This window comes from Lissotriton helveticus, chromosome 2_1 (genome assembly GCF_964261635.1).
Source record: "Lissotriton helveticus chromosome 2_1, aLisHel1.1, whole genome shotgun sequence".
Classification (NCBI taxonomy): Eukaryota; Metazoa; Chordata; class Amphibia; order Caudata; family Salamandridae; genus Lissotriton; species Lissotriton helveticus.
The window spans coordinates 610,107,024-610,133,313 of NC_136059.1; the positions used below are offsets into that span (position 1 = coordinate 610,107,024).

The 26,290-nt window shown below is 41.6% G+C and overlaps 1 protein-coding gene across 3 annotated transcripts in view; it reads left to right on the top strand.

The window, feature by feature from the left end:
• The window catches only part of ZCCHC9 (zinc finger CCHC-type containing 9), a 95,878-nt gene that overhangs the window by 34,693 nt on the left and 34,895 nt on the right, over positions 1–26,290 (top strand). For all 3 annotated transcript variants that reach the window (XM_078675320.1, XM_078675318.1, XM_078675319.1), the window contains 3 exons: positions 3,565–4,005; positions 10,743–10,893; positions 11,768–11,860. In XM_078675320.1, coding sequence (XP_078531446.1) covers positions 3,616–4,005; positions 10,743–10,893; positions 11,768–11,860 — 634 coding nt within the window. In that variant the 5' untranslated portion in view covers positions 3,565–3,615. The remainder of the gene's footprint in view (positions 1–3,564; positions 4,006–10,742; positions 10,894–11,767; positions 11,861–26,290) is intronic.

A 26,290-nucleotide genomic window follows, 5' to 3' on the forward strand; every position in this document is an offset into this window, starting at 1 on the left:
GGTCACAAAACAGTCATACATTGCATTTGGGGTCGCTATTAGCAAGGTAACACCCCTTCCTAATAGCGAGTAGCAAAACACTACTTTGCGAGTCGCTAATTTTTCAGAGTCGCAAAATAGGGTTTGCACATGGCCAACAGGATTTTTGCATGCGCAAACGGGTCTAAGGCCCGTTTGCACATGCAAAAATCCGCCTTACATTTGGCCCTTAATTCTTACTGCTATGAACTGAATTTTATATTTTAGGATTAAATCAAATTAAAAAATAAATAATTAATTATTGATTTATGTAGAAGTAATTAAACCAATTAACCTAACAACTGTCCTACATCTAAAGACCGGCGTGAAAATATAGGAATCAGGGATGCCGGGAGGGCAAGGGGGAGATATTAGGGATTCACACATTTATTAGGAAAAGGAGAGATGTGGGAAAAAGAAGTAGGGGGATGCTCTCACAAATCAATGTCTCGCATTCCATCTCCTATTCAGACTCCACCTAAATATTATATTTTGATCAAGGTGCTCTAATTTTTTTACATTTATTGTTTGGATTAAAATTATGCCTAACACATTATACTGCACTACCCATTTCAAATGCTTCTGCAGGTTATTGCCCAGTGTGGAGAAAAAAACAAATATTTTTTCTTTTTGTAAAATATTTATCTAACTTTCAGTACAAGTTATGAGTTTCTTGATAGAGGCAATACATGACACTGTTGCCCTTATTCCTTGTTGAGGGCTAGAAACCGCCTGAGTCCATAGGGAGACGGACTTCAGAAACACAAGCCCCTTTCCTGTTTGGGCTTGCAGGATATCCACAGCCAAGGACATGGTTAAAAATAATGTTGCTGGAACTCCTTATTGCCCGGTGGTGCTTGTGTTTAAATGGAAACTTAAGCATTATGTTATACTAGTAATCGTAGTCTTCTTTCACCATCTAACCAAAGATGTTGAGCATTCCACTACTAGGGTATGCAGTGTTAATTGGGATACACTTTTCATTGACATAAAACTGGCCAGTGCAGGCCACCTGTAACAGTCATGAGAGAATGGAACATGTCTAACTCTTGCCATTAGCTATAGCTACTTAATAAGCAGAGATGTGTTTTCAAGGTACTCTTATAAAACATGATGATTAGAAGTAAGCACTGCAAGTGATACATTCTTTATGTTAAAATGCAATGGAAAAAAGTTTACTACATAAGGCCAAAGTGATCATGTTTTTCCATAGGATTCCTTCTGGATTCAGAAGATCCTGCTAAATACTCACTGCAGATTAATTCAAGCCAATATCCATTGAGCATTTGCCCAAGGAAGCTTAAACTACGTAACTTCATAAGGACCTTATTACACACTTGTCCTGATGAACACTTCTGTCTTTTTCTAAACAAGGGTTCACCAATTTTGGTCATGTAGGACCGTATCCATGTCAGATTTATAGAATATCCGCATTTAGATAGATGTTGTTATGTTATAAATTTGCCATAGATCCAGCCCTCCAGGACCAACATTGGAGGACCCTGCTCGAAACATACAAGAAATGCAGATATTTTAACAGATCAGGGAGGAAGCCAATTACCCAGGAGGACAGAGATAAAGCAGTCTAGATTAATCCGTATATTTTACTAATCCCATATTTTGGTCTTAATGTATTACATTTATCACGAAAACCTTTTTTTGTCAACATAAGAATAGTAATTGGGACTAAAGCTCTATCAAGATCTAGAGCAGTTACGGAGATACACCTAGTAGCAACACTTCACAGGTTGTTTCCCTAGTGTTAGATGGGAGAACCCCATGATGAAGCATGCCACACTATATGGGTGAGGTTTCTTCATGATCATTTGCAGGTACGACTCAGGCATGTACACACACACATCCCTTTTTCCCTCCCCACATCCCTTTTTCCCTCCCCACTCACACGCACAACTACCCCTTCCAGAAGACTTTTGGGGAACTGGTAAATGCCATCCTTTGTTATATAATTGTGTAAATGTCTTCAGCATTTGCATGACAGAATGGCCTGACGTGATTGTTAAAATGAAATCTCCTGGAAAACTGCCAGAGTTGAGGTCTATACTTTGAGTGGTTGTCTAGTGAAACACAGCTGATAGGGGGCATTGTAGTTGAGAAACCCTATTGAATGGCCAGTATCACCTCTAAAAAAAAAAAAAACAATAATCAGGTCGCATAGGTTTGGGAGGTATGAATCTCCCTGGTGAGTGCTTTTGGTTGTATGAAGGATTTTTAAATATTGAAGACCCTTTCAGGATCATAGTGGGCCTCTTCAATTTGGGCAGTGAAATAGACTTTTGTGGATGCCTCGATCTGAGCATGATATGCATTCTGCCCAGTTCTGAATCAGTGCAGGTCATCGTGGTTGTATGCCTGCTGTCATTTGCTTTCTAGTTATTTGTAGAGCAACCACTACTCTGCTACAGTCTGGGAGAACCAAGGAGCTGAGGGGTAGGATCTACGATTCTTGGAAGGTGTTACAGGGGCTAACTCACTAACTATATTGGTGATTTAGTCATTAGCTAACCATATTGGTGATTTAGTTATTTAATAGGTTGAGGTCTTCCGCTAGGCTTCCTGTGGCGGTCAGGCAGAGGTAGATAGAAGGGATTTGAGGTTTGGCTTAGGCATCGCCTTTCCCATTTACTTATGGTGCGGAGGCCCATGACTTTCTCGGTTGAACGAAATTCTACAAGAGATTAAGCTATGATCTGATCATGTCTGGTGAATAGGTACTTGTACTACTAGATTGGGGTTGTTAGACCAGACCTCATACTGGGTATGCCATGCAGTATTCATGGGGGTGGTTACTAGCTGGTTAAGACCAATAATATTTAGGGTATTGATGAAATTAAATAAATCGGAGTTATAGGTGACCTCAAGGTGAAAGTTGAAGCCGCCAAGGAAGGTAAAATTGGCATATCGAAGTAGGAGAGGTGCCAAGGACTCCCTTAGGTAGACTAGGAATGTGAGTCCTGGGCCCAGTGGGCGGTAGATTAGGCATCATGCAAAAGATTGGGCGGGCTGATCCTAAAGGAGAAACCTAAACTTTCTGCTCCTTTCAAGAGGTTTAAGCAAAGGTGCAGCATTGAAATGTATAGCAGAAGATGATAGCTAGGCCACCTCCACTTTCCCTCATCTATGTCGCATATGATTATAGCGTATCCTGGAGAAAGAACCTGGGCAATATCCGGATTCCCTATTCCTTGAGCCAAGGTTCTGTGATGAAAAGGAAATCTAAATAGAGGTGAGCCCGCCTGACAATGAATTATAGGTGGGCATGTATTGTAGCAAAGGGCAGCTCTAATAAAAGACCAAACTCACCTTTGCACATGTTACAGCATCACAGGATGGGTCCTACACGTAGCATCGGTGAGGAGCATTATGCTCAAGTGATTTCAGAAAATCAGAAGTGAATGTTCGGAGTAGCACAGATCGTGCACACTGGAAGTGGTTTGTGGACGCACAGAAGGTTATAATGTAGCATTATGAACTTTAAACAATACCAGAAGCACATTTTAAATGAACCACTGTTTATTTATTTTGTAGTGACCTGATGTGCAATGGTGTGAAGCACAGGCTTTTTTAATCTTCCACATCATGACTCGCTGGGCACGTGCCAACAACGTCCACAGGAAAAAAGTTTGTGACGCCACGCCATGGGAGGATCTGAAGCAGGGAACACTGGCAGGCAGGAAAACTTTTTCGAATAAGGCCACCCCAGCCACAGGTCAGAAGCATGTCCTGAACAAGTTGGCACCCAGGAAGGAACAGCGAAAAGTCAAGAACAAAAAGAAAAAAGAGTATTTGAATGATGACGTGAATGGCTTCATGGACTTTCTGAAGGAGACATCACAGATGGTGCAGGGTGGGAAAGTTGTGCCCATTGACAGTAAGGAGCTGATTAATGAAGTGACCACTGCACTGAGGAAAGACCATAGGCGTGAGGACCGACGAGTTAAGAGGCAACTGACCAAGAAAAGTCAAATGGTAAGTTCTTCTCCCTCTTTAGTCTTAACTTATTATGTAAATTGTAAATAGTGATTCATACAACTCTTAATGTTAAGTGCAGTTGGCCACAGAGAGGGTACTGCTCTTTAGTAGGTAAAAATGGGGTTTCAGAAGCTGACCTAGGAATGGCACATGCACGAGCGTGTGATTTTCCTTTTGTGACACGCTATTGGGCTTTGCTTGCGTGTTTTTTACCAAGAGAGCATGCAATAGGCCAAAGGCGGGTGCATTGCTCCGCCCATGGCCTATTGGTGTCTATTACGCGCACCAGCCGTCATGTGGTTTCAATTATCGTGCCCCTACACAGGCGCGTTAATTGAAACCACATGGCTCGCAGTGGCGCAAGTGCGCACCACTCGCGGGTCTGTTTTTTTTTTTTTTGATCCATTTCGCAGGGAAGCAACTAAATGGAAGAAGCCGTGTTTTGTTCGGCGCCACTTTCACACCTCCCAGGATAGCGATGTTTATAAAACAAAGTCTATCTATTTTTATGTGGTTGGCAGACGGTGAAATTGTTAAGCTTCACAGCAGACAATATTTTGTAGCATATACATTGTCACCCATGGAGGTTGCTTTGGTCAGCGCCTGGCTTCTTTCCAGAATCACCTGTAGCAGCTACCCAGACTGTGTCCGATTCTTCGGAAGGCAGATCTGCTCTTTAAGTAAAGTCAACAGCATGGGCTTTTCAAAATCTGCAGGAAAACAACAGCAACCGCAACAGGCACCACAGTTCAGTGTTTTCAAGTCCTGTTCTAAGTGAATAGGAGTAACCTTGATGACCGCAATGGGACTAGTGCTGATGACAATTAAAATAGTACTGATGATAACAATGGGACTAGTGCTCCTGACAACAATGAGAATAGCACTGATGATAACAATGGGACTAGAGCCTATGCGAACAATGAGAATAGCAATGATGATACCAATGGGACTAGTGCCCATGACAACAATGAGAATAGCACTGATAACAATGGGACTAGTGCCCATGACAACAATGAGAATAGCGCTGATGATACCAATGGGACTAGTGATGATGCCAACAATGAGAATAACGCTGATGTTACCAATGAGACTAGTGCCGATGCCAACAATGAGAATAGCGCTGATGTTACCAATGGGACTAGTGCCAATGCCAACAATGAGCACTGATGATAACAATGGGAATAGTGCCGATGCGAACAATGAGAATAGCACTGATAACAATGGGACTAGTGCCCATGAAAACAATGAGAATAGCGCTGATGATAACCATGGGACTAGTGCCGATGCCAACAATGAGAATAGCACTGATGATAACAATGGGACTAGTGCTGATACCAACAATGAGAATAGCGCCGATGATACCTATGGGGCTAGTGCCCATGACAACAATGAGAATAGCACTGATCCCACAATGGGACTAGTGCCGATGCAAATAAGGAGACTAGCACTGATGATAACAATGGGACTAGTGTCCATGACAACAATGAGAATAGCACTGATAATCATGGGACTAGTAACAATGAGAATAGCGCTGATGATGCCAATGGGACTAGTGCCGACGCCAGCAATGAGAATAGCGCTGATGATACCAATGGGACTAGTGCCGATGCAAACAATGAGAATAGCACTGATGATAACAATGGAACTAGTGCCGATGCCAACAATGAGAATAGCACTGATGATAACAATGTGACTATCGCTCATGACAGCAATGAGAATAGCACTGATGATAACAATGTGACTAGTGCCTATGACAACAATGAGACTAGCACGGATAACAATGGGACTAGTGCAGATGCCAACAATGAGAATAGCACTGATAACCATGGGATTGGTGCCCATGACAACAATGAGAATAACACTGACGATAACAATGGGAGTAGTGTTCATGACAACAATGCGAATAGCACTGATAACAATGACTATAGCTCTGATGATAACAGTGGGACTAGTGCTAACGAGAACATTGAGAATAGCGCTGATGACAACAATGAGACTAGTGCTGATGACAACACTAATGACAACAACGAAAATAGCGCTGATGATAACAATGAGACTAGTGCCGATGACAACGAGACTAGTGCCGATGACCATAAGAAGAGCTCTGATGATAACAGGTCCAGTGCAGATGGCAAAACTGCATGATTAAGAGACTGTTACTCAGGATCCGCAATGCTCATTCATAGGAGAGACTGTCCTAGACTCGCATGCCTCTCAACAGTGTGCACACTGGTCTTTAACCATATTCCTCCAACCGATTCTAGCACATTATTACAGGTTAATATGTTCCTTGTGAGGCCTCCTAACTCCTGCTATTGGAATTTAAGTTCTGCCACTATGTTGATTTATAATTTCAGTGCTGGAGCATTTTGGTAACACGAAGCCATCTCGTGCTTTACCTGTACTTGTTTGTTTTTGTGAGTAACGTTAAAAGAGCCAGTATGCGCTGTAGAAAGGGCTTTTCGGTAACAACAAGCATTTGCAATGCAATAGGCCTCGCATTTACGCGACTTTGATCCATTGGCATTGTAAATGACAATGGCTTTTATTTATGTTTTTAAAAACCAAAACCTGAATAAAAGGCAATGCCATTTACAATAAAATAGCTCAAACTCTCGCAAATGCAAGACCTATTGCATTGCAAATGCTTGTTTGGGTAGGTTGAGTGGGCGCATGGCATGAATGGACCATCTATAACTGTACGTCTAGAGAGTAGACCTGTGGTACCAGAGCGCTTTACATGCATTAACAAATACTGCGAAATTTGCAAACAAGATTGGGCATCCATTCCATTGCTTTCCTTATCCCTTTCTACAGATCTGTCGCTAAGAGATTTTAGCCGGTTATTTCTACCTATTTTATCTTCAGCACCGCAAAAAACGGCAGAGGTGCACTTGCCCTATAAAAAGCAGTTAACGTAATGTAATATGAAACCAAGTTCATTGATACTTACTTCCTGACTTAGTGCGTTTGCGCATTGGTTCCAATCCATGTACTGAACATTAGCATATGGAAACTACAATCGGGGACTCGTGACATAGCTCAGCTAGGTGGCAGTGTCCATGTGGACCCCCTGAATCCCTCATTATAAACCTCAGTTAGGAGCATTGTTCACAGAGAAACTCGATTTGAAAATAACTGCAGTCGGTGGGGGTGCTGCTGCTTCATGATGAAAGGAAACAAACTGGAGAATTGTACAGCCCCTAAAACTAACCCCTCACCACGGTTCCAATTCCTTAGTCAGTATCGTCAACCTTCCCACCTTCCAGGATAACTGACTGCCCTTAAATAAGTCTCCAGAGGTGCAGAGTGGCGAGTCAAAGGGAGAGGGATGCTGGAGAGTCCTGTGGGGCAGGAGAACTGGAATGAGACAACCATCAATAAGATTAATAAATTCCCAAGGTATTAACCATATACTCTCTTGTTACTGTGTACTCTTATCTATAACTGTATGGATACATTTGGCATACATTATTTCACTTCCATGTGCCCGAGACTGTTCATTCATTTGTTAAGCAAATATTACAGATAAGTATGAATATTTTCCATTCACTATCTATAATAATCCTTTGGGTTAACAATATTCACGTATGGCCTGTAACGCAGCAGGTGCTCTTGTAAAGCGCTCGGATACCCTCGGGTCGAGTTCGCGCTATGCACCCCCTTCCAAAAAGTCATTCCAACTACGCTATTCTGAATGTGCTTACAAGAAAATGAAATGTAAGTTGCTACTTTTGTTGCAGTTGTTATGCGGATGTGTCTTCTCTGAATAATCAAAACTCTGCATTCTTGTGGTAACTCCACACGGTTCTCTTGCACAGCAGGAATATTTCACTTAAAATGTCAAAAGAAAATGCAGCGCTCCTGTGCTTTTTTCCATATCCATTTCCAAGTAGTACTAAAACGAACAGAACAACATCGCCCCCAATTCTGATACAGGCACATTGTATTTTGCTTAACCTGAAATTCAACTTAAACGATGTCATTGATTTAAGAAAGCGGGCCAACTCCAAACTAAGGTGTGCAAATGACAAGCATTGACACCGACAAGTGGGCTGCTGTTGGTTGAAAGCCTTCTGGCTAGTTACTGATTGTTTTATTTTACAGGGGTTTTTATAAAACATTGTTGTTTGAGGTGTTGGGCCCACCATTGTTAGCCACACTTTCCCATAGTAGTGTCTGGCACTGAAAAGGACTATCTTTTGTGCAGATGCACGCCTTGTGAAAGGGCAGAATATCATCACTCACAATAAAGTTAGCCAATGGCTGAAGTAGGTTGACCTATTGCCTCATGCTGAATGTTATAGTGGACAGAAGATCAATGTGAATGGCACAGTAACAGAACAATGGACAAGAGGGCTGACTGAAAGCAACTATTAGTATGTTGTACATATAATTTAACTAAAAGTAAAAGGTCTTGGCTAACTCCTTGGGGGATCTTCTAAAAAGACACCACAACTGGATTAACAGTGGGGACAACAACTATTGATACAGTCTAGAAAATAAGATGAGATAATCTGGAAAGGAACTTTTTAAAGTCGGAATTGAAACAGTGTGTTTGTAATACTTTAAGTATAATTTTTGATTGGAAAACATAAATGTTCTGTCTGTCAAAGCTTATCAAATGAGCGGCATTCAAGCGGCACTTTAGTTTTCCTTGTTGAAAAGTACTGGTAGAAAGAACTGCCACGTTGATTGCTCCTAATGCTTATAGAATACAGCTGGTCAAACTTGTCCACTCATGATCTGCTAATTTCTGCAGTTAACCTTTGCTGCAGCACAACTTGGTACTTCTAGAAATCTTGGGAAAACCAAGCATTCCGGACACTGGATAAAGCCCCACTGGTTATGTTGGTATGACACTTCCTAAACGTTGATCTTTCTGCACCTGCTCCAGAAGAACTAGTCTCTAGAATGCAACTAGATACAGAGGTGTTGGAACCCATCAATGTAAACTTGATCTGGTACAGATGCTTGTTCCTTTAAGAGGAATTTAACCAGAACACTGAGTTATACAAACTCTTGATGTTACCTTACCTTCCTTGGTCGAATCTGGATGGCTATTTCTCCTATTAGACTTTATTTTCAGATTTTCTGTTTTGTGAATTTAAGGGTTTCGGAGGTAGACTTTGGGGTGCTTTCTTTTCCAAACTTGTTTTTATAGGTCGCAGAACACATGCCAAGGAAGGGCAGCAGCCCAGTTCAGTTGTCTACCTTTCACCTGCATTCCTTTAGTGATTCCAAGTAGAAACAAGTTATTCATATACCATTTATTAGCACTATAAATGTTGCCACACTTAGATGGTGTTTTGTTTGGGATACCGCCAAAGGCTTTAAGACTGTTGTTTTTTAGCAGGTGGAGATAAACTCTCAGGAGTTGCAAACATTGATTGGTCATGGCCATTTCTTCAAAAAAGTGCCAAAGCTCTTGGTTTGATTCTCAGATTCTGCATCTCTTCCCTGACTTAGGCGATTAAATTCATACATATAGATTTTTAATAGCTCGCCAAACCTATCCACAAGTAGTCCATGTAAGGAGCTGATGATGTCTTTTCTTCTGCCCATATGCTTCACTGATCCCATTTGACTTCTCAGGATATGTTTGGTAAAAATTAAGCCCTCCCCTAGAGAACAGTTTTTCAGTGCTGGTCAAGCATTATGTTCACTTTAAGTAAGTGACCTCAAGCAAGTAAGAAAGTTGGGAGCTTGCCTGCGATGGCCCTCTCAAAATTCCCATAATGACACTTCGACAAATCTGATATGGAGGACAGATAATTTTTTTTCATTGTCTATATATGTGTGTGTTTAGAGGGGCGGGGACACTCACTCACTCACTCTCTCCCTCTCTCCTCCTCTCTCTCTCCTCTTTCTTCTCGCTCTCTCGCCTTTCTTTCTTTCTTTCTTTCTTTCTTTCTTTCTTTCTTTCTTTCTTTCTTTCTTTCTTTCTTTCTTTCTTTCTTTCTTTCTTCTTTCTTTCTTTCCTTCTTTCTTTCCTTCTTTCTTTCCTTCTTTCTTTCCTTCTTTCTTTCCTTCTTTCTTTCCTTCTTTCTTTCCTTCTTTCTTTCCTTCTTTCTTTCCTTCTTTCTTTCCTTCTTTCTTTCCTTCTTTCTTTCCTTCTTTCTTTCCTTCTTTCTTTCCTTCTTTCTTTCCTTCTTTCTTTCCTTCTTTCTTTCCTTCTTTCCTTCTTTCCTTCCTCCCCCTCTCTCTCCCGACTTAATTTACACCCTCAACAAAAGTTGTCCGGGCCGAATTAAAAACAAATATTTGCGGTTGTTGGGATAGATTAATTTTAAGCCAAGCATCTTGCCAAAAATCTCCAGTTGCAATTCCGTCGGTGGGTGGAGGGGGGGGGGGTGCACAGACTGCTTATGTACTGTAACGTTTTTCTGCAATAAAATATGTTTAAAAAAAAAAATCTCCAGTTGCAGTTCACATATGTTGATTTTCAGGCGAGCCAGAAGATAAAGACCATCTATCACGAGCCTTACCAGTTCCCCCATTTGCTTTTGGCATTTACACCACAAATACAGCAAGCCATTTTCAATAGGAGGGCGTTTTGAGCATTTGTTTTATTGGGTTTGCTGTCTTCATGATGACTCGTCTGAGCATTATATGTAGATGACTACTCCTTGTGAAATGCGTGTTTTTTTCCAAAATCTCCTATGTAGCTGCTTTGAAACACAATGCTTACTTGCTTGAAGCTGAAGGACCAAGATGTTCTCTTTTATTTCTAGCTATGTTTCCACTGCCGAAAGCCGGGTCATGGTCTAGCAGACTGCAGAGAGGCTCGACAGAGTCAGGAGACTGGGACTGGTATCTGCTACCGGTGTGGTTCTACGGAGCATGATATCAACAAGTGTAGAGCCAAAGTAGACCCAGCTCTTGGTAAGTGCCTATGCCCTTTTATCCCATTGCACCCAGAAAATAATACACCATGTGACAGAAATGTGAGCATGAGGCTCGTAGTTCTATGTTGGGCTGCTCACCTATGATCTCAGCATTCAGTCCTTTGAAGGCTACTTTAAAATGGTACTAAGATTAAGTGGTGCCTTGCTGTGTTTTTCCTATTCTGTTCTATTGACAAGGATGTTTTGAGTGATATTTGCAATGTTCCAACACAAAATATTTGCAATGTTCTGACACAAGATTCTATTTTTATTAACGTGTGCTTAAATTATTTGCCCTGTTATATTATTCACTTTTTGGAAGACTCTGTTGTTCTTACAACCCTAGTATATGGTTCTTTAAATGGCTGATTAGGTGAGGTGCCAACCCACATCCAAACCTGTATGTCCTCCATGCAATCCCTCATACACTGTTGTCCCTCTTTCTAAAGCGGTAGTGCCATCAACGTAGATCTTGAAATTGTGAAGGCGTATTCTGATGGCCCTAACCAGCTGCAGCATAAATATATAATTGTGAAGATGAGCGAGAGCGATGAGCTCTAACAGACTCGACAGTCAGGGGTGACTGTAACGGGAATAAAGCGGCTTATGAACACCCTGTGTTTGCTTCTGTCTCAGTACCTGTTTGCTGTTACTTTGCTCAAATAACCAATGTACGCATGAACATCTCGCAGTGAAGCCTCGTCCCACAAAGTAGAGTCCCAAGTCAAAATCCTTGACGTTGAGGCATTATTTTAGTGCAAACCAGCTTGAGTAATCAGAAGCATGTTCATATATGACTGGCTCTAACAGTTTAAAGCATGCCGGCTGTAATAATTTGGTTGTTTGAATATATTTATTTTTGCTTTATACAGGGGAATTTCCTTATGCAAAATGCTTTATTTGTGGAGAGACGGGCCACCTGTCCAGGTCCTGCCCTGATAATCCTAAAGGCCTTTATGGGGCAGGTGAGTGTAAATACCATGTGTTACCATGTGTTAAATAGTATACTTTTTAGAAGGGATTATTTGCATTGCATTTAAAACTGAGATTTAAACATTGACAATGTTTGACATTGCCCAAATGAGCGTATCAGCATATTGGTAAATTGTGTGATTGGCGTACAGCACAGCCCACATTTGCACCCTGAAAATATTAGGATCTGAAAAAACAGCTTGAGCTGCACAGTTTGCAGGCTGTGCGATTACAGTGAAAATGGTAGCAGTAGAACATTAGGATTCTGAAAGATTTTTCTGTCACAACCACTACAGAAAATGTCCTTGCTCATCAGAAGAAACTGTTTGCAAATATGCAGACAATAAATAGTCTGCACTTCATTAAGTACTGTTGTCTATATTTTCTAAGTGTTCTGTGTCCCCACACTGGCTTCTCTGTGAATCCAGTGGAATACTGAGCTGCGCTTTGTAAAATCTTGCTCACACAGCATCAGTGGTCTAGCTTTTTAGAGAATTTGAAAATGTATGTAAAACAGCATATTGACTGCATTATGTGTATGGGAGAAAACTTTCTGATCAAAGGAGACCTCGTCAAGAGATTTTTATTTTCCACTGCTAGATAATCCGTGATTTCTGCTATGGAGTCTTTGATGTGAGGGGACTTAAGGTCTTTCACTTTTGCTCAGTGTTTAAGGAGTAGTCTAGATCTTGCTGTTAACAGCTATTTGTTAACGTCTACATTCTAGTAAATAGGAGGGTGGGAATACACCCCACTGGTAGTTGCAGTGAAATTTAGATGCATGGTCAAAATAACCTGATTCCATGTTACGTAGTCATCAAACACGTATTGGTCAATGCAAATAAAAATGGATTTATCCAAGGCTGCTCTGTCGACTCTTTGCACGGTTTTCACCTGTTTTCATTACACTTGAAAAAAGTACTTTTTAAGAAATAAAAAGGCTGTGCTCTATCTTATTGCAATGATCAAATGTTTTACTGCTAAACACTAGAAGAATGCAAAATTATTTTTTTTAATTCACATTCTACTTTAATTGATGTGGTGCACCTCCAGTAACAGTGCCCCTCTCCCACTCCTTCGGAAGATTTGGGTGGAAGGAGTTGTATGACCTGAGGCCGAGACCTTTACTGAGAAAACAGATACATTTGCAGTGTTTACTTAGAAGGGAATACCCACTTAGGTAAAAGAACAAATGACAATAAGTGTACCCCAATAGGAAGCAAGATCTGGGTAGAGCAGACGTGGTCCACCATGACCCAGATTGTAAGCTGAATAGAGAGGATGACAGTTTAAAGCACAATTTAAATGATATCAGTAGCACTGTATGTGAGCCATTTCCTAGATCAAGATTTAATCTGGTGAGTAATAATCAAAGACATTAACACTTTAAAAATAAGCATTGGCATAGCCAATAGGTCTAGCTTTTGGGACCTTGTAAGTAAGTATAAGACTTCACGTGTACATTTAATTACGTATTTAGGATGCAGTAAACGTGAAGTCTTACACTTCAGGTTTTTTAAACTAACAATTGTCTCAAACTTTTGCTAGGTGGAGAAGAGGGAGACTATGTTTAGGCATTACTGAGTACCTAGGAGTCTACAGAATATTCAAAATTTTGCTTCACGATCGCTACTCAATCTCGATGTCTGTACCTCCAGCTCTTTGCAACTCAAAGGGGTTCATTGGCTTCCTATAAAGACACTTGCTCTTTAAATGATTGTGCCACAAGCAAAAGCTCCGATTGTCACGGGCCCCTGCTATCTGAGTAGCAGCGGTGCAATAAAGGGGGAATCAGTTGGACTGGATCCCCGGTACAGCAGAGGTTGTTCAGCGCGGGGGGGAGGGAGATTGACCGACGGGCACGACCTACCCATACTTTATTTTTAGGAAACCAGCTCCCCTACTTAGTCGAGACGGTTAATTACGAGTTTGAATGCTTCAGCAGAAGTGTCATACGGGGAGGTCCTATGCTGTGAAACCGAGCGAAATGGCTGAACAAGCCTTCTTGCCAGGATGCTTGCAAGAAGTGTAAATGTACACAACGGGGCGCCTAAAAGCCGGTAGTGGCCTTAATTGATGGTATAACTTGAAGCTTCCTCGTAACGTGTTCTCTGTGAGATATTGTAAGGGAGCCACCAGCTAAAATGTGAAGAATGCGCTTTAAAAAGAAAGTTACCAAAATAAATTGCTTACTGATATACGTTCTTTGAGGAGTATTGTAACTCCCGAGAGCTGCCAGCTAAGTTGTGGTGTAAGCTTTTAAGACAAAAAAATATATACATTTTGAAAACGCCTTTTATCCCAAACCTTTACACATTCTGGAGCAGCCTCTTGTACTGTGTGTAATGTAAGTTTGACGCGTGTATTTGTAAAGCGCACGTTCACCGAGAAGGGCATCTTGGCGCTGAATAAGATGTTAGTTATCCAACTCAATGGTACTCATTAATAAATGACTTACATGTTCAGTGCTTTCTAAAAGAGACAAGACCATGTAGCACTAAACACACACAAGTCACGAGTCTCCACTGCATCAACCACAGTCCTGTCAAGTATCACGCATCAGTCGTGACACTAACGCATTTCAGTGCGGTGCTCCGCATCACCGCACTGAAATGCATTGTCACGCATAAAGCATAGTGGTTGAGTTCCCTGTTAAATGCCATCTACAATCTGTGTGTGTCAGCTGTCAGTGCAGAGCTCTGCCTGTAACCTGCCTGTGCGCGCTGCTACCGCAGTCTTGGGGCACTCCCCGCTGAGTTAGCTAATGCCTGGAGGGCAGTGCTACAATGTATCTTCTTGGGAGTGTGTTCCGCGGCGCCGCGCAGCTCTGAGTCAGTGTCAGCCTGTGTGGCGCCACTGCAGAGTAGTGCTCAATAGCTACTACCGCGAGAGCCGTGGCCCAGTCAGATATAGGGACACTATTTGTGAACTTGGTGCCGTGGGACGTCACGTCCTGTTGCATTAGACCAGCGAGTGTGGGAGGCAGTTTGCGTGTACCTCTGGCCGTAAATTAGTCATGACGCGGTCCACAGCGCAGCTGCTCGGCCCAGCAAGGCCTGGTCGCCCGCACTGTGTGGGACAATTATAATTGCGTACAATAACGGCCGTTGCCCGCCGCCGAATTTTATAAATTAATTCCGGAGCCCGCCTGGCGAGGGAGAGGAGAGTGCAATGGACAGGGTGTTATGAAGTGAATCAGTGACTCACTAATCGTCACTGTTGGTTGCAGCGTCCGCCAGGACTCACTGAGGAATGAAATTATAATCATCGTGCCAGGCGGGGGCTCTTTCCAACCCCGTCCGTCGCGTGCTGGCTGTTATTCCCACCCACCCCCCTGAGAATTCACTATTTTACTGCGGCCGACGGAGAAGAGTGGTGACATAAGAGCCGTCAGGACAGTCTGTTACTGGGTGGCCTCGCCCAGAACTCCTAAGAGTGAGAGGACAGTGCCCAGGCCTGGGCGAGCGGGACTATCACTGGAGGCAGGCCGGGGGGCAATTTAAACTCTAATTGCATGTCGCCCGCGGTGGTTGGCGGCCCGAGCCTGCCTGTAATTTATGGCGCGCCAAAAAAGTTCAAGGTTAAGTGTTATGGGAGCCAGTCAACCAATCTGCTTACTCTGAAGTAGATTATCGTCAGCATGCACTTGACATGTATACCTGCCTCACCTGAATGACGGTAAGAGTGACAATGTTTTCATAAACAGTAGATATTGTGACGTGGATACTCATTACTGATTTGTGCTAACCTCGAGCTTTGCAAGGGAAAAGTTGGTGTTTTTCCTGAATAGAGGTGGTCCCGAGTACAGTGACTGTTACCTAGATTAATTTAAAGCAATATTTGTATTATAGTTTATTAGCTTGTTGCGTGAGCCAAATAAAAGATCCAAGCACGGTAAGTGCAGGATAAAAAATGCATTCACTTCGCAGGGTGGAGAGCACAACATAGCTCTTCAGCTTTTGCATTCACAATCCTGAGGCACTGTAGCACTAAAAATCGTAACCTGCATTAGTGTCCCTGAGCAATATAATTAGAAGAGTAATTGTTGCTAAATACGTGCGCAATAAACTATTTTAAACAGTGCACGTTCTATGTTCTCGCCCAGGCAACAGCTGTAGCCCGGCACCAGTCCATAGAACTCACTGTCTCTCGAGTGCAGCTCTCTTTTAATCTCTCTCTGTCTTTGATAGTCTCGCTGACAGCTCTTACCTGTTTATATGCTGCTTCAGTGCATATAGAAAGTGTACTTCATGATTATGACTTCTTTTCAGCGCGGTTACTAATGGGGAATGTCATTCAGGAATGGCCATGACACTTTCTATATTGCTACCATTACTCTTACTAACTGTAATACTCCTTCGAGGCTTTTGTGTTTAGGATTATTGGGACATCGTCCTGAGCTGGGAAACTGATAAATAAGTGCTCCTTCTCCCAAAATGTATGGTGCGTTAATAAAACAAATAAAACTGCACACCCCTTTTGTTATCTGTGTCAAATATTAACCGTTTCTCTTTTGGTGTGTGTCATCGTCTGCCATATATTTGGATTTTCCCATAAGGGGACATACTGTTTTACACACAACAGCACCCTGGCTGGCTGTAACCTATATATACCCCTCGTCTTCATTGCTTGATTTTACTCCGGAGAAAATGTCACTCCTAGTCGTTGAAATGTCACTCATAATTACACAGAAATTATGAAAATGTCACACAGAGCAATCTCAAACCTTGGCAGCTATGCAACCAGGATTTGGTGCATTGCATTAACTATTTGAGGTTTCAAAATTTATATTAAAATTAATTTAAGCTGCGTGTTTTATGTGTAGCTACTGAAAAAAGTTAAAATATTTTATTTGTCCAAGCTAACTTATTCCACCCCTACCCCCACTCTCTTGCGCGCAGCATCGTTGTTCTGTGTGCTCTATCACCGCTGTTTGAGGAAGATGTTTACTTCAACGCGAATAATAAAAAAAAATTTAAATGTTGACTGTCAGGCTGTTTTTCATGACTCCGCTCCTTGCGACTCCACCCTCTTTTGTAGCCACATCTTAACCCCGAATTGATGGATTCCCAGAGTAAAAAGTTTTCCCAGCACTGAAGCAGTATCCCTTACCAAGCCTCCTGGTCCTAGTCACCCGACCTCATTATTTGCCTCGGTCCCCCACAACCACGGCGGCCGCTCCTTTTCCTTCCTGGCAGCTCATAATTTAAAGACCCTATTCTCTCTACCTCTGACTGAGCCATCACTAATCTTCAAGAAACAACTAAAGACGTGATTTTGATGTCTCGGCCATCTTGGAATGGTAGAAGAATGATACAATATCGACAGGAGCATTTATGAATTGTCTCGTAGTTTGGCCACGCGGGATATGGCGCTCTGCAGATAAAATGAGTAGCAAGCAAGTGACCAGTCAGCACCTACAGAGCGGTAGTATTGCCTTGAATAATAAAATAAATAGAAAAGAAGCACATAAATGAAATTGGAACTATAAAAGGAGAAAAGTGAAAACCTAAAGGGCTGACACTGAAGCCTACTCATTTTCACACGTGAGCAGAAAATGAGGTCCTTCACAGGACAAGAGAGCCAATGACTGAACCATTAACCTATGCAGTATACTGTCCTGGTGAATCGGAGTAGAGTGTAAATGGCACTCAAATAGACCAGTGGCAAAACAGAGCTGAATCAAAGGCCCTTTATCTACCTATCGGGATTATATTCTATAGAGAAAGACTTGTGAATTTCTTTGTTACAAGATCCTGGCAGACAGCTAAGCTAACATTATTACAGTGTGAATCCACTCCCTGGAAGCTTTGTCATAGGCAGTAACCAACACAAAGTCCTTTCCTACAAAGGTAGTCTGTGACATTTAATTTAACAAAATACCTACGTGTAGGCTTTAATACTGAGAAATAACAATCCAGCCTCAAATACCTATTGATGTTAACATGTGCTTTTTACAGTCGATATGTTAGGCCTACTGCATTACTCATAACTTTACACAATGAACAGATCAGGCATATGGCATTGGAAATATTTTTTCCTAGTGAAGTAACAAGGCCTTTTAGCTGTTCTCATTGGAATGTCACCACAACCAACACTGACCTACTATGTTGGTTTTAATCTTTTCCACTAGGCAACCATCAAGTATGCCATAATAAAATTACAAATAAGTTCACAATGCAGTTGTCAAAATAATATAATATCCCTACTATTAGAGTCTAATAAGGATTGCCATGGTGCAAATCGTCCATCCCCAAGGTTTGGCTGTTTGGGTCACGAACACCAAAACCCTTGCCTACTAAGGTAATCTGCAAGATTCCATGTAATAAAAAAAACCTGCCTACAAACTTTAGGCCAGTGTAATAACAATTCACCCATAAAAGCCCATTGCCTTATACGCATGCTCTTCACAATAAGTAAATAATTCCTCCATACATTTTTGTTATACAAAGATCACACCTGAGGAATCAAACATAACCTTTCCTAGTGAACTGGTAATGCCTTTCCAAATGTACTGATAACGCCTCTAGCCTTTACCAATGGCTTGACACTGTATACAAAACAAGCTTACTGAAGTGTGAATTAACTGGCAACGATCATGCATACAATAGTAAATGTAAAAATATTTATAAAATGAGGGTTGGGAAAACTGTTAAACCTCTCTCAATAGGCCTATTGGGAATTGTCACTGGTAAATTCTGCCTCTGGGGTGTGGCAGAGTGAGTCCCCACCCAATACCTTTACCTAGTATGGCAGTTTCTAAGATTACATGTAACCAAATACCTTTCTACAGCCGGTAGCACAGTTTGACAACAATCCACTTTTCAAGGTCTATTGGATTTACCATATTCTTTTCACAATAAATAAGCTAGGTTGTTTGCCTTTGTAAAAGCTGTTCGTAATAAATAGGCCAGACCTATGGGATCTGGCATAACATTTCCCTTAACACCAGTCAAGCCTATACGTATTCTCATTGGCATGTCACCACAACCAACTCGTGTCCACTGTAAGGAGCGTAAACTTTCCTATAAGGCAACCATCAGGCATGCAGTTATAAAATTGCAAAGGTATATGAAATTGCAGTTGGCATGACAAAATAATATCTCTTCTAGCAGAGTTTAACAAGGAATCTCACAGTGCAAATCTTCTGTAACCATGGTTTGTCAGAGGGGGGTGACCAACACCCAAACCCTACTAAAGCATTCTTTGATATACAATGTAATAAAAAATTATCTGTAGGCTTTAATTCCGAATAATAACAATACATTCTTAAATGCCTATTGACTGTAACATAATGCTTTTCACAGTCAGTGTGCCAGGCGTTTGCCTCTAATGTAACTTTTCATGATAAACAAGCAGGCCTATATCCTTAATCATCGGCATGTCGCTCAAGCCTAATGTACTGAGCGTAAGGTTTCTACTATGCAACCATCCCGCATACAGTTATTAAACTACAAATGTATATAAAACTATTGTTGGATAAAGCAAAATACGATCTTTTGAAAGTAACCCTATCGAGGATTATTGTAATGCATATCTTATATCCTCGTTGATTGTTCAGGTGAAACACCAACACCAAATCCTTTGCCTACTATGGTAATCTATTAAATGAAACTAAAAACTTGCCTTACAGGCTTGAGCACGGAGTATTCCCATCGATCCCTACAGATCTGTTTTTAACTCCTGTTTTTCAAAATAAATTGTACAGGCCTACTGATTTTCTTATAACATTTCATTGCATAACAGACCAAACCTCTGAAATGTGGCATTGATTTTGCCAATGAACCCTTTATCCATGGCTTTACACCGTACCCAGTACTGGCCATTATACATACAGTTATAACATTACAAATTTGTACACAAATACAGCTTGCAAAGCAATATACAACCCCACTCACCCGGCAGGTCTAACAAGAGTCATCACTATGAAAGTCCCCAGGGTTCGTGTGAGTGGGAGGCCAACGTCCATACCCTTGCAGATTGTTGTAATCTGTGAGATTGCATGTAACAAAATGTATATTGGTAGGCTTTAATATAGAGTAATAACAATCCACACTCAAATGCCTATACTTTAACATATACTTTTCCCAAAAAATAATTCAGGACTAATGCCTTTATCATAACATCTCATAATAAAAAAGAAAAGGCCTGTAGCCATGATATTTGACTTGCCACCATAAGCAACTGCTGTATCAATTATATGCTTTAACACCAGGCAAAAAGTGTCATACAAGCAGTCTTTTTAGGGAAAGCATACAGATTCATCCCAATCATATCCTGTACTCGGGGGACCTACCATATGGATGGTGCCTAAGCCCCTCTGTCAGTACTCTGAAAGTTCTTTTTTTGTTGATCATATACATTCAGGCAACAGTTGAACTGCCAAGCCAACCCTAAAAGCCATGCATTTGAGTGGATTCTCGGCATTTCATACTGCTCCCAAACGCAAATCTGATATCCAAGTTAATGTTGAAAAGGGAGGGTACTGGGGCTGCAATACACTCCTCATGACCTTGCTATTCCCCTCTGTGCTGCTGCCGGAGAAAGACCAATACAGCACTTTAATAGCTTTCCAATACCGTGTGTGACCCTGAAAGTTCAAGCTCAGGCAGTTGGATAAATAAAATTATCACCGCTTTGTGGAGGACAAACACTTTTATGGAAGCAAACAACGTTTGCACAGTCAAAACCTGTACCTCTGGCTCCCAACATGTTAGTGGAGCCAAAGCCCTTGTCCTGGTTATTCTCACGTAATTGTCTAGAGACTGCTGCACTGCCAAGCAGACCATAAAAAGGGTTAACAATTGCTTGGAGAATTAAGCAAAGGAAACTTTCTGTTAATTTCTTGAGTAGCACCAGCAAGTCATGCGGAGAATCTATAAGAAATATCAGTTGGGCAATACATCTCAGCTGACGCTGTTCAAAGGTCTTTCGTCAGGTTCACTATTTACACGCTAAAGAATGTATGCTGGGACCATCATTACTGTGTCGTCTTTTCCATCAAGATATTAGAGAGCTGGCAAACAACCTGTGACAGAGTCCAAAACTAGTGCAATACTGGTGGGATGTTTAATAAAAAAAAAAAAAAAACTTTTTTCCTTGCCAGAATTCTATATTCAAACAATTTGTTTTACAAAACCTTTCAAACATACATTAGATTATTGGTCAAATATATCCAATAAAGGGAAGCAATCTAAATCAAAAACAAATAAAATAATAGAAAATAGTAAGAGGTATACTCAATGCTGGGAATCCAACTCAAATATTTGTACATCTTATTGTAAGTGTTCAGTCTTTGAAAACCAATAACTTTTATATATCAAAATCTCTATCAGTCTTTTCAATTATGTTTATTCAATAGAAAAATCACAAATGTTATCAAACAGTTAAATAGACATTTGTTTCACGGCAAGGTTGTGAAGTATTTCCATGAGCTTTTCAGAGAATAGACCATGCATTATTGAGAACAACCACTCAATCAAAACACAAAACTCTATCCCTAGAGTACATTAGGTATTTCTATCTAAATTGTAAAGGTTGATGTGGGTAAGAGGTCTCTTAGTGTATCAAACCCACATGACCATCTTCAGGACTGAAAAAAATGTACGTGATCCTTGCGTCTGCATAAAATATAAGTTGTGGGTGCCGATAAAAAAACAAATTTATATAGGTACTGTATGACTCTAAATCAAATAGAAAGGCCAGAGGCACTTTCTTTTAAATAGCGTATCAAATCATCGTGGTGACAGTTACTAAACAATCGGCTTACAGCAAGGCACAGGTGTCGAACGGATTACCTTCAAAATTGCAAATATTAAACACTGTTATATCACCTCAGGGACCTATATTAAATAAAGTCTATTATAAATCCTTTAATATGGACCCTTGAAATTGAGATGGGTACGAGCACTTTGATGCGGGGAAGCACGTACATTGAGCATCAATGGGTATCATTCAGAGCGTATTGTAGAGAAGTTGTGTGAACAGATCTCCCCCACCTCCTTTCACTTCTCATGTGCCCCCTCTCCAATCTCTCTTCCTTTTAGTGCCATAGTGTGCCCTTTCGATTAAAGTGAAGTAATATTGAATGAAATAGAGGCTGCACATTTCTTTATACTACTGAGCTTAAACCCTGCAGCAGATTTCCTTAAGTCTTATGAAAGCACCAATCCTAATTGTACTCATACACACGAGTTATGGAACTAGTAGTTCTCAGGGTAATGAAACTTTACAACACTTATACAATGGGTGTGGACATGCATTCCAATCGTTACTATATCTGCTAATAGACAGTATAGCGACAGGGGAAACAATTACGTAGACAGACCTATTCTATTCTGTTCTATAGAGTGCATGGTGACCCGTAGGCATCCCAGTCCTAGTCGAGGCGACATTACATAAGAGACCGATGTGAGGGATTAAATGTCGAATAGCTGTGTTTTGTGTAATTTCTGGAACGAGCATTTATTGCCTGTAGATCGCAGAGCCAGCGGGAGAGAGTTCCAGAGAGTGGAGCCAATGCAACTGACTGACCTTACTCATCTTCTGGTTCTGATATGAGGGATAGCAGCCCTGTATTCATAGGAGGAGGGAAGGGCCCTGGTCGGGCTGTAAAGGGTTATGAACTGATGAGAGATGGGAGGTCCCTGTCCTTTAAGTGCTCTAAAAGCCATGCAAAGAGCCTTCGATTTGATTCTCTGGGAGACTGGTAACCAATGAAGGTCACTCAGACCTTTCCACACTGACAAATATCTCTGCATTTGTAACATGGCACATGTAGCCGCTTTCTGCACGACTTGTAATTTACTTATAACCGCTTTGGGTCCTCCCATGAAGAGAGAATTGCCGTAATCCAGGTGAGAGAGGATAAATGCCTGGACCACTAGTCTTTGGGAAGTCATGGGATGCAAAGAGAGTATTATCCGAAGCATTCAGAGAATTCCAAAACGGTAAGCCGAGAGTTTGGTGGCCTGAGTCTCCATAGCGTTTTCCAGCCAAACTCTCAAATATTTATAGATGTTTTTGGGGACGGAAGGCAGATCTAAACGGTCCGGCTATCCCAGAGACTGTTGAGGAGAGTGATAGTTCCCCAAAACCATCAACTCAGTTTTGTTGCTGTTAAGCTTCAGGCAGGGATTTATCCATCCAGCTGGCCACCACCTCCATGCAAGGCCCTACAGTGGAAGAAGACGGATCCTGTTCTGGTGTGGGTGAAAAACCCAGTAGAGTATCATCCGTATATGATACTATGGAAATTTCAAATGGTTTAGCAATCTCTGCCAGTGGCTGCACGTATAAAATAAAAGATTTTGGGCTTAAGGATGAGCCCTGTGGGACACCACAGTGCAGAAGAAAGGCATCTGACTCATCTCGTATACCTGGAAGGAAGAAAGAAAGGACCTTAGCCTATCCAGGGCAGTTTCTGAAACTCCGGCCCTGAAAATCTTTTCCAGAAGGATATCATGATTCATGAAGTCGAAAGGCAGCGGTAAGATCAAGGAGGATAATAGCTGCTGTGCCAACTTGATCAAGCCTCATTTGAGCATCCACCAGCAAAAGGGTGGTCTCAGTTCTGTGTTTGAGCCAGAAACCTGTTTGGGTGAGGTCGAGTATGTTGTTGGTTTCAGTGGATTCCGAGAGATGCATATTAGCGTGTTTTTCCAACACTTTACTCTGTGCTGGAAGCGGGGATATAGGTCAATAGTTTACTAAGCATGTGGGATCTTCGTTTGTTTTCTTTAAAATGGCTTTGACCATTGCATGCTTCCATGCCGCCTGAACTATTCCCTTTGCTAAGGACAGATTGGACATTTCCAGGACAATCGGAGAAGTAATAAGGTGTGCAGGATCACGAGGGAGCCAGATTTAACTTAACTAAAAATAGACATGAAGCTGTCATAGGATAGAGGGGGATTTCTGAAAGGACTTAGATTCTGCCATTCGTTTATGTGTGCTTCTAGACTGAACATTGGGGTCCAAAGCTCCCTCAATTTCTTGGAAAGATCAATAAATGTTGGGTATTTTGTTATGAAAAAAGGTAGCAAGATTGTTACACCTTGCATTAGTTGGTTTAAGGTCCGGGCCATTAGATCTGGGTTCTAGCAGAGCTTGAGTGATCTTAACCCTCATGAGGAAACCAGACTGATAAAGATCAAGCTGATCAAAATGTCAAATTCATAGAATCATGAGAATTGATGGGAGGGGAAAAAGGAACTGTTTGTTCTTCCATGTCTGGTTTATAGTGTAAAGTGAATAAAAACTGGGCCGTTTTCTATGCTTGTCACCAGAGCAGGAGAAAGTAATGGGAAGACGCTGACTGGGGAGAGAATAGAGAACACCAACTTGGAGGATTGTGAAATGGAGCATGAGTAGAGATATATGAAGTATTGATACTATGGTATCTGTTTCAAAATGCCCCCCTCCAGTTGACGGGTGACCCAAGAGATGATGTATCCAGCTTTAATAGCTGATTTACTGTCACCTTAGAGTGCCCCCTCCCAGATCTGTGACATCCTCTAGGAAAAAACCTTCAGCACCTTGGTATTCTACGCCACTACAAGCGGACAAATATCTGTGTAAGAAACTTGAACGCTCCTGGAGACCATCATATGATCCTGTGCCTAAAAACTCCTATATAGCGGCTTTAAAAAAAATCCACAGACTTGCGCGTAACACTATGCGGGACTACTTCTCTAACCAAATTAAACTGTATGACAATTCGGCTAAAGAATTTTTTTAATTGTCCAATGTTTCACTAAACCCATAGTTCTGTGTAGTACTGTGACTCCCTCCCCTACCCTCTATTCTGACTTGTCGGACGTTTTTCAGGACAAAATCCAAATAATTTACTTTACCTTCCCTTTCAACATGAATTTGCTTGCACAAAATCAAACTCCTGATCTGCACGATAATTGGTCTGAATTCCATCCAGTGCCACTTGAAGCGTCTCTCAAGGAATTGTAAAAATGTAAATCTGGATCCCTGGGAGAACCTTACCTGGCTCAATTTTTTTAAACTACTAGCCCCCTGTTTTAATGCCCCTGAACCAAATTTGGAACTCTTCCTTGACTACTGGTATCTATCCTGCAGAATGGAAACAAGTCTTCGTACTGCCAATTCTCAAGAAACCGAACGCCGACCCAACAGAACATAAAAACTTTAGGCCCATCTCTCTCCTGCCTGCACCAGCTAAAATTCGGGAGCAGGAAGTTCAGAGACCACTCTCCTAATTCCTAGAATTAAATAATCTGTTTCATGACTCTAAGTCTGGCTTTAGTGCGGGATATAGCATGGAGACAGCATTTCTGGAAGTTGCAGAAAGCATACGTGAGGCTGTGGACCAGCAATGCAGGTGCTATTTGACCTGTCCGCAGCATTTGACACTGTGGTCCATCCAATTCTCCTGGAGAGACTCCCACATCTGGGAGTATTGGGTACCACTCTATCCTGGCTCCAGTCTTTTCTGGAGAACCGCTCCCAGCGTGTATTTCTGCGGCCGTATGTTTCCTCTGAGAAGCCTCTTGTATGTGGGGGCCCAAGGGATCTGCACTGAATCCCTTACTTTTTAATGTTTACCTTACCCTCTTGCAACTTTGGTTGCGACTTTTGGAGTGAAAGTGAACTCCTACGCTGATGACACCCAGCTGATGATCATGTTCAAAGAACACTCGAGGGGGCTTTTATCAACTTTAGGCACTGCCTGAATAACATCTCGGCCTGGATGAGTCAGAATTGCTTAAAATTGCTTAAAGTTGAACACAGAGAAAACAGAGGTTTTATTTTTCAACCAACCGGTCCCGCTACCCTCTAAGCTCTGGTGGCCACCAGAGCTGAATCCTCCACCTATTCCAGTGGATTCGGCTAGAAATCTAGGGGTCAACTTCGATAATGATCTATCCTACAAGACCCAGATTGGCCAGGTCTCCTCTTCGTGTTTCTGGAAGCTGCGAGCTTTGAGGAAATTCCTACACTTTCTCCCGATGTAGTGCAGGAGGACTGTAGTCCACAGCATTGGTCACATCTAGACTGGACTATTCTAATAGGCTGGTAGTCCTAAATAGAGACTATCTGGTCCACAGGCTGCAACTAGTTCAAAGTAGTTCATTGTACTATATAGGGGCGCAAGCTAAAGAGAGGGAGACATATTGGGGTCACCATGTTAAATGGGAAAATAACATTTGTCTTTATGTATTTGTGAATGGGACAATGGGACAATGGCATTTTAAGAGGGAAATTCAATAAATTGGATCTGTCAGAATTGTCATAAAAGCGCTAGTAGTCTCATTTTGTCAGGGACTCTGATTCCTGCGCATATACACTTGATGCTGATCACAGATCACATGTGGCTGTCGGGTACACATGGGTGGTGTATGGTGATCTGTACTGTCCTTTGATCCCTCTCTCCCAGTACAACATTTGCAGTG